Below are 17,602 nucleotides of genomic sequence, written 5' to 3' on the forward strand. Positions count from 1 at the left end.
CCTGCGCAGGGCATCCTACGGGTTGTGGTCCCCAGCATCAAGGGCTCTCCCTGCTGCAGGCTGCTGGTGGTGCAGAACTGCTCAAGCAGAGAGGGGCACAATGCTGAAAACCCCCTTGCCCAGACAAGAAGGGCTCAAGGGAGGCTGATGTACTTTCACTGCAGCAGTGGAGTCCAGAGGGACTAGAAATTGGACTTGCCTGCTGGGTGGAAAGATCTGCCAGCCTTGGTTCATCACCCAGCAGTGCAACTTGAGGGGAGACGGGATATCCTGCATCAGCCAAGCAGGCTTCTTTCTTTCTGGTCACCACACTTAGCACAAACTTTGCCTAGAAGAGGTCCCCAGCCTGTTTCTTTGAACACCTTGAGTCAGAGGTCAAAATTTAGAAGTGTAAAAATAATTCAGGTATTTGTATACATACATACACACACACAGAGCTGTATACACACACATATATGTATATATACATCTGGGCATTTTGCAGGTCCTTGCAGCACCCCCCGTGGATGGGGGAGCTGGACAACCAGTCTGCCCCTCACAGAGACACACGCTTGGCCCCAGTGCTGTTAGAGCCTGCTGCTGCAGCTGTGCCCAGGAGCATTAGAAGTCTGCTGCAATCTCCCCACGGTCATTCATTTCGATGTTGGTGTAATTTTGGGGATGTCTGAAAAGCAACAGACAAAAACGCAAGATCAGTTGCTCTGCTCTGTTGCACCAAGCAGCTAATCTGCATCTCAGCTTTGCACTTAAAATGAAGAGGCTGGATGACCAACCTGCAGCAGGCACGGAGTTTCCTGAGGTCTCTGTTAACGTTTTGGGGAAAAACAGGAGCAGAACACCTGCCATCACCTGGCACATGTACATCAACTTAAAACCACCCTGGTTTCTGAAAGAGCTTCCCTAAATCTGGCTTAAGGTATTTTTAAAATTTCTTTTAAAAAATACATGTTGAGTTTTCTATTCCCCAAATCTCTTTTAAGACCTTTCGTAATTTCTAACTCTTGCACATCAGCCCCGTATCCAATTATGAGAGACCAGTAAAAATTACTGGAAAGAAATCACCTGGGCTGGTTAAATAACCCATCCACTGCAACATTTATTTCAGAGAAACATACAGCCTAAGTGTTAAGCTGTTGTTTGCCTGCTGGCAAACATTAGGGAATGACAAGTAATTATTTAAAGTGGTGTCATATGAAAGCTGTTTCCCATCAAGGTAATCCTAAACTGGCCATTGCTTCCACCCTGCTCTAAGGAAGAGCTCTTCCCTGCGGCCGAAGCACCACCTCTCACTGCCCCTTGTATGCCATGTGCCTTCAGCTTTCTGCTCTCCCACCACAGCACGTTGTAAGATTGATGGCCTTTACGCTGTGTCCACTGACATGCCTGGCATTATCCATGGTTTTATTGGTGCTTGTCTTAACCTCCCGCAGAACCTGCAATCTGCCGCATCAAAGCAAAGGGGCTTTGCTGCAAAAATTAGGAGCAACATACTGGAGTGTTTGGGTGCAGCATCTGAATGTAGGTGTTCACCTACATCTGTAGGTGAAGGAGCAGGTCCCTGTGCAGCGATTAGAGAGGGAAGTGCTGGGGAAGGAGAGCGTGAGAGATGCAAGACAGATGGGGAGGTGGTTTCTCACCTTTTGATAACATAAAATGCCAGGCTGACCAACAAGAACACGAGCAGGAGAGATCCCATGACAAACAGGGCGATTTCCCAGCCCTGAAAGGAAGCTGAGGGTACAAAGGCAGAGACAGAAAATTGTAGCCATGACCTTTCCCACCACAGGGTGCCACCAGGAGGTCATAGACTCACAGTCGTGGAATGGCTTGGCTTGGCTTGGGTTGTGTTGGAAGGGACCTTTAAAGGTCACCTAGTACAGTCCCCTGCCATGGGCAGGGACATCTTTCACTAGATCAGGTTGCTCAAAGCCTTCTCCAACCTGACCTTGAACACTTCCAGTGGTGGGACACCCACAACTTCTCTAGGCAACAACAGGTTGGGCTCCCCAGCCTCCCACTCTTCCACTCCCCCTGCTGCATCCTCCGCGGTGTGCCGGCTCTGGCCAGCTCCAGCCTGGGTGTCAGCTGCTGCTCTAAGCAACTGGCCTTCAGGGCTTCTGGGCTGTCTGTCCAACAGCTCGAAAAGCAAGGGGCTCCTCAGTGAAGCCCAGTCTCACAAGAAGATTTAGACACCCAAACTTCCAGTGGTATTGGTGTGACAGGGCTGACTACCCCATCACACTGGAGGAACTGACCATCGTTACCTCTCTCGTAATGACCCACCAGTTTCTAGAAGGCAGCTGTGTTTGGGAAGCATCACCAGAGGTCCCTGGTGGCTTGCCCTTCATTGCCCTACTCATGTGGAGATATGGCCTGACCCCAGCCCCAGCTCTGGTTGGACTAGACAATCTTCAAGGTCTTTTCCAACCTAGATGATTCTGTGATTCTGCTCACTGTGCTGGAAGCAGGTCACTGTGCTTGGCTCCTACTCACCACTGCTGTCCTGCGACATGGATGGTGCGTTTTTTGGGGCAATGCACTCAGGACTGGTTTTCAGGACTCTCCCATCCACAGAGAAGGGATGGGGGCTGGCCAGGAAGCCCTGGTGCCAGGTCTTGATGGATTGCTGCTGCTCCGGCTGCCGAGCCCACACCTGGCCCCAGACCTTCACCAGAGAGTCCGTGCATGTCAGGTTCAGCTCTGCGGAGAAACAACAGCGGGTGGGAGGTGGTCGGAAACCTTCCAGCTGTTTGGGAACATCTTGCTCCCATGACTTCATGCCCTGCTCCAGTAACACCCTCCTGCTCCCATGCTCTTCAACCTCTTCTCCTCACCTCTCTGAAATCACGCTGCCATGCTGTCTTGCAGGTAACTTGAGCACATGCTCAACCTCTCTTTCAGTGACAAAAGGGACTTGGAGTTGTCCTCCCAACCCAGCAGACTATTTTGTACTACATTTGGTAATTTCATGATCTCTACCCATTGATGAGAGTTGTCTGAAATTGTTCAAAGGGTCAAAAAGGTGTTTGGGCAAGAGAGCCAACTCATGGCTGCGAACCCTTCATTTCCTTACAAAACCAGCCAAAATATAAGAAACATTTCTTCCTATCCTTCAAAAACTCTAGGTCCCTAAAACTTCAAGAAGTGACTTTTTGGTCCAGGTACTTTGCATAAGTATAGGATACTGAAGGAGTCTGATAGAAAAAGAGTTGAGCACAGGAGTCCTCTAGAGTGCAAATGACATTTTGCTTTGCAGGTTTAGGATATTCAGTTTGGCTAGCAGATGTCTCCAGGCATTATCAGAGACTCCCATGCCTCACGGTCCCTCTAGCTTGCCCTTCCACTAGTAAGCAACCTGTGTCAGGCTCTCTCCAGCTCTCTTCACTGAAACCCATGTACCCACCGCTGCTCCTCCAGTTCCCCTCACTCCAGTGCAAGCCCGCAAGTTTGGCTTCAGAAGGGACCATCCTGATGATGAGCAGCTGTGGGTGGTTGAGGGAGGAGGGCACTGCAAACCGGCCGAGCGGAGCGGGGCACCAACCTTGCAGGTAGAGCTCAGAGATGCCGCAGGAGCACTTCTCCTCTAGGGAGCTCACCAAGGCCCTTCCCAAGCTTTCCAGCAACCTCCTGTGGTGCAGGGTCCACGTGGAACAGTCTAGAGGAAAAGGAGTGGTGCAGGTTCTGGGTGCAGCTTAGTGCTGTTAATAAGCTCCCAACTCTGTGCCCCCTCCAAAACACTTGCCTTCACCCCTGAGCTCAGGAGCAAAGCTCCTCCAGAGTCTGCATCCCACCCTCCTCTGCATCCCATCCTCCTCTGCCCCCCGCTCCTGCATGGTGAGTCTTCACTTCTGGCCTTCTACCACCATGTACGCCAGCTTAACTCCTTCACCATCCTCCCAGGGGCGTGGGGAAGAGGCATGCCCCACAGCTCCCACCACACGGGCCAGTACAGGGTCTCTTGTGCTGGGAGAGGAGAGAGAGGTCCACTGCCTGCCCCCCTCAGGAGACTGGAGGAGGAACCTCCATTTCATTTTACCCAGGTCCTGACTGCCCCAAGCATGGCCTTTGCAGGGGCTCTAGAACCCACTGTACTTCTGCTTGCTGGCGCCAGAGTCAGGACTGAGCCACACTGCTTTGTTCCAGAGAAATCCCGAGCAGGGCTTGGCCCTGCCTGAGCAGAGACATCTCAAATGAAATACGTGGCCACCTTCATACAAGCACACACTGAAGCTGTGAGTGAAGCTGCTGTCTAGGAATGGTGGCATCACATCACACATGGGTGTCTGTACCAGCTCTCCTCCAGCACGTCCCCTTTCACAGCTGGGAGGCAGCAGGGTCCCCACCAGCATCCCCCTTCCATGCCATGGGAAGCTGGGGTCAGCCTCCCCTTCCCAGCCCTCCCACCCTGCACCAGTGGGGGCACCCAGCTCCACTCACTGGGTGTCAGGAGGCAGAGGTGGAGGTCCACTGCGAAGGCCTCCTGGGGACAGCTGTTCTGCAGACCAGGGGTAGGGTCCGAGACGGCAAACTGCAGTTCTGCGCTGTCGTTGCCACGGGCACAACGGCTCAGGGACATGGGCCTGTCCCCAGAAGAGGAGTCAGAGCTCACCAACACATCACACACCTTTCTTTCCACCTCCAACCACAAATCCCCCCTGGACTCCAGTTCCTGACACTGCTGGGAATGATGGAGAGTTTGCTGGAGCTAGAGCTGAAATCAGCTTTCACCGAGCCATCACAGAAATGGGTCCAGCCAACTCCACCAGTTGGAGAAGACCTGGGCTTGGCCAGAGCTAATCTATTTGGTCTGACTGGCTTCTGTAGGAGTAAGATTGCCGCCTCATTACAGCCAGCCTCCCAAAATTAGGAGTTTGTCCTCCAGGATGTTTTCCAAGCTACACAATATCTGCCCCTGCATTTCACTAAGCTATTGTTTCCTTTCCCAAACCAGAGCTTAGAAACTCGGTCCTGGTGTAAGGAAGCAGCTTTTCTGGATGCGGTCGTTTAGGACTGGACTGACAGAGCTGCCTGGAGTCAGCCCATGTGAGATCTCCCACCAAACCACTGCCCTGACTTCGTGAATAACCACCCCGGTGAGGTTTCAGTACAATGTTTCAGCCAGCTGGAAGCTGAGTTTCCCAGGAAAACCATGCACATGGGGTTGTGCTCTGTGCACATGTGCTTGTAGCGGAGGCTACAAACACAGAACCTCCTGTCACACCAGGTGGGACAGGGGAGCAGAGGACTTGAGGAGGACAGATTTAATTAACAAACAGAAGTGGACAGGAGGAACTCTGCTAGTAGTCCCACCAAGAGAAAGGTTCAGCCCTATTTGTTGTTGAGTCCACCTAGGAGCGAAAGGGAGTTGGGTTTTGTTTTGTTCTACTGCTCACAGAGATATCCTGATTTGTTTGGTTTGTTGTCTGGGCTTTTTTCTTTAAAGAAAAAGTTTCACAAAGACGCATATTCAGCTGCTGTCTGTAAAGGCTGCATGCCTTCGTGGGATGCCATACACATCCCTTGGGGGAAGCAAGTTAAGTGAGCAGTGGAGGAACAAAGTTCAATTCCCTACGCCAAAAACAGGGAAGCCCTTTCCATTGCAATGTGCTACGTACCTCTCTGTTTTTCATCACAGCGCTGGTGGGTGCATTCAGCCATACAAGAGGCAGGACAAGGCAGCAAGCTCAGCGACACGCCAGCCAGAGGCTCTGGGCTCAGGGAACCCAAAGACTTTCCCAGAGAAGCGACCTCACCTGTCATCCTTGCAGGGCACAGCATAAGATGGTCCAAGGAAGCCCAAGTGTACGGCAGCTGTGCTGGGCTCACACGTGTAAACCAAGGCATCCACCAAGTTCCCTGATGTTGCCTTTGTGCCACCAGGAGTCAAGCTGGTGCTGTACACAGCAATAGCGTTGAAGCCTTCACTAGCAGCAGAGATGTCCTTGAAAGTCAGGTTAGTCCCATCTGGAAATGCCAGGGGAATAGATGGGGTGAACATCTAGATAGTGTTAGACTGAGCCTGAGCCTGACAGGACAAGCTGGTAACAAGGAGAACTCCAAGAACAGAAACGGGAGACAAAATAATGGTGGTGACTGAGGTCAAGTAAAGCTGTAAAGAAGTGACTGCTTGCTGTGAACACAGGTTTCCAAAAAGATCAAGCTTCCTCTGAGATGCAGAGTCCTCTTCATGCAGCCCAGTCAGAATTTAAGGTGAACAAAAAATAAATCAAGATAAACAAATGTGCTGAGGAAACACCACCTCATGACCAGGAAGAGACAGCAGCACTGCAGGGCTCAGTGAACATCAGTGAAATGGCATCAGTGAACGACCCAACGGTCCTGGTGGACCCTGCTTCTCCTGAAAGCCCCTTGTCTTGGTACCAGCAGGAGGAGCTTTCAGTCCTCCTGGTCCCTCTGCCCTGCACCGGGAGCTCAGCAGAAGCACTGAGGAGGATTAAGCACCTTCTCAGCTGGAGTGTGATGGAACAGCCCATGCAGAACAAAGAGAGAAAAAAAAAAGAATAAAGGACAGAAAAGGCAAGAAAGAGTTGTTCCCCATGCCATGCACCCTCCTCCTTCCCTTTCCTCAAAGCCACTGAACCCATTTGTTTGAAGACAGACCATATGCCAGGTCCATGTCATTAGCCTCACCGTGCCCATGTCCTCCATCCAGCGCAAACACGAACAGCCCTGTGGCTCCAATGGTCCCCTTAAGTGGGATGCTGGCACGTGCCTCGCCCTCCTTCCCCGAGAAGAAGACCAGGCTGAGCCCTCCCAGGCTGGTGCCAGGCATCCCCTCCAGCTCAACAAAGCGGTGGGGGGTAGTGCTGCTGGCCAAGCACAGCTCACTGATGTGGATGGCAGGAGGGACCAGCGCCGAGGAGCTGCTGCAGAAGTTCTCCCCCAGCGGCGTCACCACAGTCACCTGCAGGGAGACACAGAAGCTGCTGCCACCACTGCTGCTCCCATTCCTTCAGGTGGAGCCACAGCTGCTCATGGTGTTACCAAGAGCCTCCTATGGCTCCCTGGTGAGGCTTGAAGAGGACGTGGTGGTTCTGCCTTAGATCAGCTGCTCCTGACTCCTACCATCTGTTCAAGGGTTGTCCTGTGTGGTGGTCCCCTCACCACACATCCCCATCATTGCCTTCACTCCCACTCTCAGGACTAGGAACCATTTTCTTGCCCTACTGTGGGGAGCACTTCTACACTTGTGTCTCCAGTCCATGGCATCGCTTCCTTGTGATCCTCTCCCACTGCAAATGCACCTCCCTCCTGCCAGCAGACATCTTCTGCTTCTAAAGCAGCTTTACTGTGCCAGTTTTGGACCTGAGCACACCTCTGTGTTGGCCTGATTCCAGTAGGCACCAGCAGTGGAGCAGCAAAGCCCTCCCTTACCCCGCTTTGTGCAGAACAAGCATACGTACTCTGTCATGTTCCTTCAGGGCAACTGTCTGAAACTAGATATTTTGAAATAAAAAAGAAAGCAGTTCAGGCAAATTAACACAAATCAATCCCACCAGCAGCCAAGGCACTGCAGGAAGCTGAGTTTCAGGGATGTGATGTGCTGCACCACACATCCCACACCAAACAAGCCGGGGTGAAGAGGCAGCTCCACATCTGGCTCGGAGTAACCTGAGAGTCCAGGATGCTGCCCAAAAGCAGACTCCCTGGTCTGGGGTTGGTGACATGTGAGCTGTCTTCAGGGATCTCCTGGTTCAGAGCTACGCTGCACAGGGCAGGGAGCTGTTACCTGTTCAACAACAGGCAGGTGAACAGACCAGGGAGGTGAGGGCTGGTGAGAGCATCAGCAGATGGCAGGAGGTAGATGTGGCTCACCAGAACACGCCACTCACCCAAATAAAGGACATACTGAAACACGACTGCTGCCCTCCCAGTGACTATGGACGGAGAAAGGACATCTGCCACCAACCCACCTGGAAGCTGCTCTGCAGTTTTGTGCTCAGGCTGTGGCAGCGGCTCAGAGACTCATCCTCAGTGCTGTGAGAATCGTTTTCGTACAGGATGCTCTGCCCTGGTACCAGCACTTTGACCAGCTGCTCTGCCCTCTCCGGCATTCGGGACGTGTACACCACAGCGTCCACCAGCCCCTCTGCCGTCACAGCCATGTTCACCGCGTAGAGGCTGGTGTTGCTGTAGTAGAGAGCCACAGCATCTGCCCCGTTCTGGATGGTGTTGGGGGGCAGCCTGATCATAGGTGCTGGACTCATGGTGCTGCTCCCCACCAAGAAGTAACCCAGCTCGTCTGTATGGTGTCCAGACAGCTCCAACACCCTGTAGGCCCGGCTATTTTTACCGTTGTAGAGGACCAACCAGTATCCCTGAAGGTCAAAGCGTGTCTGTCCAGTGTAGAAAAGTTCAATGTACTCTGCATCCTCTCCTCCCCCTGGGTTGTCTGGGTTCACCTCATTGATGAGTAGCTTGGCCACATGCACAGCAGGCTCTTGAGTCCCTTCTGGTACCTCTGATGGGACACCTTAGAAAGCAAAACTGTCATAAATATGGGCCTAAGCAAGAGCCCCAAGGAAACAATGTTGTACATTATTTTGCTGGGGTGAGATGAAATTCAGCAGAAGACTGAGGATGCTGGACCAGATTTTTATCATCTGTGTGCTCTATACCCCTTAGAAGAGCACAGGCAATACTCTGGCTAATACCAGCTGTAACAACAGAGCTTGCTGTTATTCCAGACAATGAGCAATATGGGCTCTAGTAACTGGATGTGATGAAATTGGAAGGGATCTTTGCCAGAGTTGGGGAAATGGAGGGAGGGACATCTCCCTCCTCTAGGAGAGCTAGACCCACATGTCCACCCTCAAACACATTGTATCCCCAGCCTGCAGGAATGATGACTGATACCTGGAGGGAAGTCTGGCACATTAATATCGTTGAAGCAGGAGCTTTCTGCTGTGATGTTCATTCTGTCAAAATGTGCAAGTCTGGGCGTCTCTAGGAAGGTCTTGAAGGCTAGCAGCAGGCTGCTCAGCTGGTCCTCTGACTTAGCAGTTAGCAGAGTGGTGAACACAAGCCCCAGGTCCTGGCAGGCTGCCTTTGGCTCTGCAGAGGCAAGCAGAGAACTGCCTCAGTTTCCCCATGCTGCCAAAGACCCACTTTCTCCTGGAAGAGACACAGAGCTCACCAGTTCATCTCTACCACCACTGCCCTCCTGGTCAGGCTGACTCAGGGCAGCTCATGACATCCACACAACGCTGTGAGCTCTGCCTGTGCCAAGGGGCATCCTGTGACAAGTCACACAGCACGCCCAGATACTGTCTTCACCCTTCTGAAGCCTTGCAGTCCCAACAGCGAACAGAACGGTCTCTTTGGGGGGTGCCTAAACACAAGTTAAACATAACGCTACTGCAAATGCAGGTGCAAGGTCACGGCTCTTCTCTTCATGTGTCTGCATGTGCTCATCACACTCACGCACTAACCTAGTAGGGATAGCAGCAAAGCCACACAGACCAGTAAGTCCGCTTGCATTTCTGCTGCAACTTGGCTTAGTTGGTCAAGTAGGCTTATAAGTTCAAGCAGGCAACAGACTCCTAGTCGAGATGTCAGCCCTGTTGTCACAAACGTCTGACTGCAGATGCTCAAGGCCAAAATAGCTGGTGGTCTGCAGATGAGCACTGATGTGTGCTGGTGGACCTGCAGACAAGAGCACTCTGTGTAACATGGAAGAACAGCACCACGCTCTGCCTAACACTCATCATTGCTGTCATCAGCACCAAGTTCAAATTAGCTGGGATCCAGGCCAGCAGAACACAATGCAACAGGGAACACAAGGCTGAAAGTGAGAAGCAAATGGGCATTAACCACTGGTGGCACCTGGGCTGCCCCGCTCCTGCCCAGCTCACCTTTGAAGTAGGCGGCAGAGACTCCACAGCTGCAGGATCCATCAAGCGCCTGGACCAGAGTCATCAGAATCTCCTCTGACTTCAGCAACCACTCCTGGCAATCTACGAAACAAAAAGCCAGTTGTTACCCAGACAGTGCAACCTCCATCATGGGATCCAGCTTATTCTGGGATGGGTGCAGCTCAGCTCCTGCCTATCACTCAGAGGGCCTGAAAAGGCTTCTCTTCACCCCAAGCAGTTGGGTGTGGGGATGAAGCCTGGAGAAGCTCAGCTTGGCACGGGTTGCCATGAAGAAAAATATTGCAGAAAATTGTCAGATGTCCTAGTTATGTTTCCTTTGGTGTTACGTTCACACAACCCAGCACGACTCTGGGTGGTCTTCCTGGACAGCTCTGGCTTTGTGCTTGTGTTCTTGTCCTTAGGAGGTCCTGCCTACAGGAGCAGAAATAACTAATGGTCACCTGCTACACGAAGGCAGAAGGAGAGAGTCTGGCTGAAGCGTTTCCTGGGGCAATCATTGAACTTGCCAGGGGTGGGCCTGCTGAGGACGTAGGACAAGGAGTCCCGGGTCACAGAGCAGCAGTTGCATTGGTTCATGGACACATCTCCCAGCTGGTGCCTGCAAGAGACAGACATGTAAATGAAAGAAAACATGAGCTGCCAGCCAGAGACCTGAGTGCTCTTCACCTGCCAGTCACACCTGCCTGCATCAGAGGGAGAAACCATGCACTTACAGTCTTCTCCTTTCACAAAGTTTGGAAAGATATCCCATCCTCCTCAGTACCTCCTTGTCTCAAAAAAAAGCCCAAGAGCTCACTAAATCTTGAGAGAGAAAAGCATGGGCTTCATCCAACCCTTTCTCTTCTAGCCCTGGCTGCTTTTTTGACTGGTCTGAAGACAGGCAAGACAGTACAGACACATTTGTCCTCATCCTGGGACCACTGGGAAGAAAGGTGGGGTGCAGCTAGAGAAACTGGAAAGGCAGCACCTGAGGATGAAATGCTTGAGTAAGAGCCCTCAACACCAAGGTGAAGAGGATAAAGGGGTAGGACTAGATGACCTTTAAAGGTCCCTTCCAACCCAAACTACTCTATGATTCTGTGAAGCCCCAATGTGAGGAGCTGCACAGAGCTCCTCAGGGAAGGAGACCGCCTCCTTACGGGACAAGTGCAGATTTTGTTTCGCAAGTGGGAGGAAGACGAGCAAAGAAGGGAATAGGAATATGCTGTGAGTAACTGGTCACCCTGTCATGGGAGTAAACTATGCCCTTTCCTGATGTGGTGTGGTCTCAAATGGTCCTTTCACAGGCCCATCCAGGAAGGGTGAATCTCCTTCAGCTACAGAGCCAGGACATTGCTATTTAGTTGACAATTACACGGATGCCAAGTCTGGTGCTTTGTCATCAAAACCACAGACAAGAGCTTGCTCAGATATTTTTTGCTTATTGCCTAGTTCTACACACCCCACCCCGTCTTCACATGCATGGCACCTTGCTGCCTCTGCTCCTCCACCTGCTCCACTGTCTTTTACCCACTCTGTCATCCTCTTTCTCCCATCAGTAGAGCATGCCTCAAATGGGAAGGAAACAGTTCTCATGTCTCACAAAAGTCTGAGGTTAGTAACATTTCCCTCAGCCCAAAGACAAAAACAAACCCCAAAACCAAAAAGAAAGTTTCTCAACCCAGAATGAACAGTAACCCTGCTTCCAGTCCTTGGTCTGGATGAAGCAGGGCAGAGAGTTCCTCCTGGGTCAGGCAAGAGATACTGAAGTCCCTCCCTCACCCTAATTTTGACCTGAAATTCCATCCTGAACCTAAGAATAACCTTTACTTGTTGAAAGTGGTACTGGAAAATTTATTATATTGACCATTACACTTTTATAAACAATAAATAATTAAAATTATAAAATAAGAATCAGCAATCATTTGGTCAGAAAACTCCTCCTCAAGTACTTTATTCTGCAACTGAACTGCTGCACCAGGGCTATTGTGGAGAGGGGGACACCTACAAACGTAAATGAGGAAGTGGGGAAAGTCTGGGACTCAGTACTGCCACAGGGACACCCTGGTCTGCAGGTGGCACTTGTCTTCCAGTCCTGACCAGGGTGTGGGGCACAAGGCAGGGGTCACCCCAGCAGACGAGGGTGACTCTGGTGCCAAACTCTCCTCCCAGCCCTGCCCAGTGAGCAGCCTCTCACCGCTTTTCCTTGTAGGCAGGTCTGCCAGGGGTCAGGATCTCCAGCAGCTCAGGGTTCGGTTCCTCACTGCTCGTGTACACGAAGGCATCCAACAGGCCGGTCACTGGCAGCGCCTTCCCTGGGACAAGACTGCTGCTGTTGCCTCTGTAGAGGGCAATGGCATTGGGGCCACCTCTGAGGACAGGGCGGGTGGTGGTCTCTGGGAATGGCAGATCCACTGCACACCAGCAAGGAAAGGAACAACAATGGCACGTAAGCAACACATGAGAGATACCCACCACGTAGGAAACCAGCATCACTTCGGTCCTGGAGTGCAGGACACAGAAACTCAGAAAGTGGTTTTGTTTGGTTATTGCAGGTTTGGCATCTGCTACCCCATCTTTCTGCTCACTATCATTTCTTATGTTTGCTCAGCCTGAATTTCCCCATTTGTGGCTAGATTCACAAAGATACAGAGGAGGATGGAGGGGGAAATCTGAGCAGAGTTCATCCTGCTATTTTGGTTCTGTGAACAGAGGAGCTGATTCATGCGTAAGCAGAGGAGCTGGAAAGCAAGTGCTGATATGACTTCGTCTGCAGTAAAGGAAATTTTTAATTCTAAAAGAGATCTGCAAAATCCACTAACCTTTCAGGTAGCAGTTACTTTAATAGTACACAAAATATTTAAGAATTTATATTTTATTCCACCATTTAGCAGTCCATGTTTTTTGCAAACACTCTTACACATACACATGCACACATATTCAGCAAAGGCCCAAGACACCAGCGTGCAAAATTAAGGTTGAGGTTTGGTGGAGTTTCCCAATATCATGAGCTTCCCAATTTCCTTCCTCGTCTTTAATGTTCCCTTCACAAGCTATTTCCCCAGCACCCAGTAGGAACTGCTGAGGACATTAAAAAGCAGCAGACTGCTGACATTTCAATACTTCTCCCTGTGTAAATGGCTCCAGGGAACAAACATTAAAGGAGGAATCACATGAGAGGCCGAAGGGTAAGGAGAAGTGGTTACTCCTTGAGAAGTGCCACCAGGGCACCTGCACACTAAGGGACAGTCCTGTGCCTCAGCCCTCCTGCACCCCTGCCCAGGGGACTATTTCTCCCCATCTGACTACTCTGGTGGCCTTCTACAATGGAGCGACTGCGTTGGAGGATAAAGGAAGAGCAACTGATGTCGTCTATCTTGACTTCTGCAAGTTTGGCATGGTCCCACACAACACCCTTGTCTCTATCTAGGTTGAAGAGATATGGTTTTGATGGATGGAATATTCAGTGGATACGGAATTGGCTGGATGGCCACATCGAAACAGTTGTAGTCAACAGATCTGTGCCCAAATGGAGATCAGTAACAAGTGGTGTCCCTCAGGGGTCTGTACTGGGACCAGTACGGTTCAGTATCTTCATTAATGTTGGGCAGTGAGTCACCCTCAACAAGTTTGTGGATGACACTGAGCTGAATGATGCAGTTGATACACTTGAGGGAAGGGATGCCAGAGGGACTTTGACGCCAGTGGGCCCATGTGAACCTCATGAAGTTCAACAAGGCCAAGTGCAAGGTCCTACACCTGGGTCAGGGCAGTCACCAGTATCAGTACAGACTGGGGGATGAATGGATAGCGAGTAGCCCTGCAGAGAAGGACTTGGGGATACTGGTATATAAAAAATTGGACGTGAGCTGGCAATGTGCGCTTGCAGCCCAGAAAGCCAATTATATTCTGGGCAACATCAAAAGAAGAGTGGTCAAAAGGTCAAGGAGGTGATTCTCCCCCTCTACTCCACTCTCCTGGAGTATTTCGTCCATCTCTGGGGGTCCCAGCACAAAAAAGATGTGGACCTGTTAGAGCAGATCCAGAGGAGGGCCACAAAGATGATCCAAGGGCTGGAAGAACCTCTCCCATGAAGAAAGGATGAGAGACTTGGGGTTGATCAGCATGGAGAAGAGAAGACTCTGGGGAGACCTTCTTGCAGCCTTTTAATACTTAAAGGTTCTTACAAGCATAAGAAAGGTGGGGACAGACTTTTTACCAGAGCCTGTACTGACAGGATGCGGGGTAATGATTTTAAACTGACAGAGGGTAGATCTAGATTAGAAGAATAAGGAAGAAAAGTTTTACAATGAGGGTGGTGAGATGCTGGAACAGGTTGCCCAGAGAAGTTGTGGATGCTCTGCCCTGGAAGTGTTCAAGCTTAGGTTGGATGGGTCTTTGAAAAAACCTGATCTAGTGGAAGGTGTCCCTGTCCATGGCAGCAGGGATGGAACTAGATGATCTTTAAAGGTCCCTTCAACCCAAACCAGTCTGTGATTCAACTGAAAGTTTTCACACTGGCATTTGTCTAGGGAGGACTTTTTCTCTAGTGCTCTCACAGCTTGAAGTTCTCTGCAGCGATAGGCAGACAAACCGTACAAATACAGGGCTAACAGCTGGGGCCATTTTAACAGCTCCTGTCCCAAATCTGAAGTGGTCGGGTTAAATCAACTTCTAACATAGTGCTCAGCATGGAGTCACTTATGAAAGTATCCTTTTAAGATGATTTTTTTAATCACACAGTGTCATTGGGTGTTTTTGGGGGAAAAATCTTCCACAAAAATGTGTGTGCAGTATGCTTGAGACATCTTGACAAAGCCTCATTGGAAAAAAATGCCAAAGCATATCTCCAGTCACCTTCTTGACTTGAGTGAGTCTTGAGGAAGAGTTAAACATAATCGTTAGCAATTTCCTGCTTATTCTGAAAGCTGGTCGTGCTTTTGCATCACTTTCTTTGACACCCCCTTAGCTGTTGACTGCTAAGAGCCCCAGCTCACCCAGAGGTAAGAGCAGAGCACCTCTCCCGGTGAGAAAGGCAGAGCTCAGCTCTGAGACAATCAGCTCTTCTACTTGTGGTGAGAGAGTATTTGGAGCAGTTTGAATTGTAAAAAGGAGCTCAACTTCTTTAAAAAAAAAGAAAGTTTTAATTGCAAAAGTATCTTTATTTTTATGGGAACCAGCTTTGTGAGCATGAATATACTCCCTGACTCAGAAATCATGAGTCAGTGAATTACACAAGACATCTGCAGAGTCAGTGTCTCCAGATGCCAAAATCTTCTTTTGAGGTGCCCAAAATAACAAGTTATTTCTTCCTCCTCTGGTGGCCTGGAAGAAATTTTGAATGTTGAGAGGAAGTTTAGATTGCAGCTTCACACAGCCAATACACACGTGACCTACATTTGCAGATGCTGCCATGGAGGAAAAACCCTTGTGCTTTTTTGAGAAGGGAGTGATCTGCTGTGAATGACCTCCCAGCTGCACATAGAGAAGGGGGACACCTCAAGGAGACACGGCACAGTCAGGGTCCTGCGCCAGGCTGGCCACAGGGCTGGGAGCAGAACCGTGTCCTCCCAAGCAGCAAAGGCACACGTGGTATTGTGACCTCCACGAGGTCCCTCACCTGGAGCTCTGCAGGTCTATCACTACTTCGAGACATGCCACCTCCACTTGTTTGTCCCGAAACCACCTCCTTCTACCTTCTTCTGATGCCCTTTATTTCTTGTACCAGGAGAAAGGGTTGGCAATTGATCCCAGTCCACTTTCTTCAGGCTACTCCCATTTCTGAAACCTGTGTCAGGGCCCTCCTAAGCTTTCCCTTTTCTAGGTGTACTTAGTTATTTCTTCTGTGGAAGCATTTCCAGAGCACTATCCATCCTAGCTGACCTTCTCTGAATGTCTCCAATTCCAATATGTCTTTCTGAGATTAAGGTATTGTACCACACAAGACACAATTAAAGATGAAAGCAAACCATGAATTTATACAGTGGCCTAAAAGATGCCCTCCATTCTTTCCTCTTCTCCTAATAATTTCTAATATTTAATTATTTGTTTTATATAATTCCTTTTCCAATAACTTCTAACATTTGATTTGCTTTTTTATCTGCCACTGAGCTCCGAGTCACATTTTCATTGGTCTCTCAGAACACCAAACAACAGTGAAAAATGACAGCATCCTCCAGCTCCAAATTGGCTGATCGCCCCCCCAGCTCTGAGGTAGTTATCAAAATGCAGTCCTTACCTGGGGTTCTGCTTTGTGCTGGACCAATCAGAAGTAGCCCATCCAGTGAGGTTTTGCCGTAAACATCCATGGTGAAATAAATGTCTTTGGTCCGACCATCGATCAGCACCAGAACAATGTCCCTCAGCATGGTGGAGTGGGGACCCTGAAGCTCTATGAACTCGAACTCTTCAGAAGAAGAGGCAGCAAGGACCTCACTGATCAGGACAGCAGATGCGTTCAGCTGAGGAGTTAGGATGCAGTGGTTGTCTGTGCCTGGGGTGGGCATGGCCATTTGGAAGATCCACTGATCATCTGCCCCACGGCACCTTTCTATTGATTCATCCGTGGTCCTGAAGGAGGAGTCCTCCAAGAAAGCATCTCTGCCAGGGGTCAGTACCCTGACCAGCGTATCTGCTCCGTCTGTCTTCTTAGTCTTATGGACCAAGGCATCTACTAGTCCATAACTTGTGACGCTCATGCCCTCTTTGTAGTTCCCTTTTCCGTAGTATAGAGCAATTGCATCAGGGCCGTTCTGGATAGTGTTCTTAGGAATAACTATAGCAGGGTTCACAGAAGAGGAGCCAACAAGAAAGAGGGCTTGGCTGTTAGTAACTTTGCCCTGGAGGTTTAAAACTTTGTAGGCTCGGTTTCCATTGCCATTGTAGAAGACCAGGTAGTATCCATCCAAGCGGGCTGTTTGACCGCTGGTGTGGTAGAGCTCCACAAACTCAGAAGTGTCCTCTCCTGGACTGTCAGTATTTACTTCACTAATCAAGAGGGTTTGCTCTGTTTTCTGGTCCCTGGGGTTCTTTATGAGATTCTGAGCAGCAGCTTTGGGAAACCAGACGTACACAAGTACCATCAATCCAATGTGCCAGATATCTCCCATGATGAAGGCTGGGGTTTTTGTTTCAGTTCAAATCTAGAGGAAAGTGGACCTGTCCTTTTCACAGCCACAAATAGAGCCCAGAAGGAAGCTGCCACCACTTGGCTGTTGCAGGACAGCAACACAAGGCCTCTGACCTGGATGCTCACTGGCAGAGGCACTGGCAGAGGCAGGCACACTTCTTTGGGGACTTCTGGTTTGCAAAGCAAAGCAGCAGTCCCACAAAAATCAGACTGAGAAGAGTACGGCTTGATCAAGAGATTCCCCAGCTCAGCTGCTTTAAGAGTCGGGGGTGGGGGGGAGAAAAGAAGAATCTTGTTAGGAAACACAGAAACACACCAGTGACATTTAACAGCTTTAAAGCCCCATAATTTTTCCTCCCTGTGTTTCTTCAGAGGTTTATCAAGATGCATAACAGTGACTGCAATGGGGCGAAGCCAGAAGTTTTCAGTGTTGGAAACCCTGAGACTTGTGTGAACATCGAAAGTTGTATGGTGTCTGTGTTAATAGTTATTTCCCCGAGTGCAATTTATTCCACGGGTATTAACACAAAATGGCACTACAGATGATAGTAACCATCTTCCCCATCAAGGTGAGGGTGGGGAAGAAGAGGACAGATGG

At 50.1% G+C, this 17,602-nt stretch overlaps 1 protein-coding gene across 2 annotated transcripts; it reads right to left on the reverse strand.

Moving 5' to 3' along the window:
* Window positions 1-381: 381 nt before the first annotated feature.
* LOC141930445 (uncharacterized) lies at window positions 382-17,142 on the reverse strand. Of its 2 annotated transcripts, XM_074841277.1 has the most exons (13): window positions 16,114-17,142; window positions 12,073-12,289; window positions 10,337-10,494; window positions 9,876-9,977; window positions 8,878-9,075; window positions 7,935-8,494; window positions 6,652-6,925; window positions 5,754-5,964; window positions 4,438-4,580; window positions 3,542-3,655; window positions 2,494-2,700; window positions 1,638-1,731; window positions 382-664 (listed from the first exon to the last, which is right to left on the reverse strand). In XM_074841277.1, exons 1-13 carry the CDS (start codon window positions 16,982-16,984, stop codon window positions 601-603), a joined length of 3,213 nt encoding a protein of 1,070 aa, XP_074697378.1. In that variant the 5' UTR covers window positions 16,985-17,142; the 3' UTR covers window positions 382-600. The 2 variants fall into 2 exon arrangements, with proteins under 2 accessions (XP_074697378.1, XP_074697379.1); XM_074841278.1 differs by lacking the exons at window positions 382-664; window positions 1,638-1,731; window positions 4,438-4,580 and having other exon boundaries at window positions 2,571-2,700.
* Between the last annotated feature and the right edge of the window lie 460 nt (window positions 17,143-17,602).

The sequence above is a fragment of the Strix aluco genome, chromosome 15 (genome assembly GCF_031877795.1).
Source record: "Strix aluco isolate bStrAlu1 chromosome 15, bStrAlu1.hap1, whole genome shotgun sequence".
Taxonomy (NCBI): domain Eukaryota; kingdom Metazoa; phylum Chordata; class Aves; order Strigiformes; family Strigidae; genus Strix; species Strix aluco.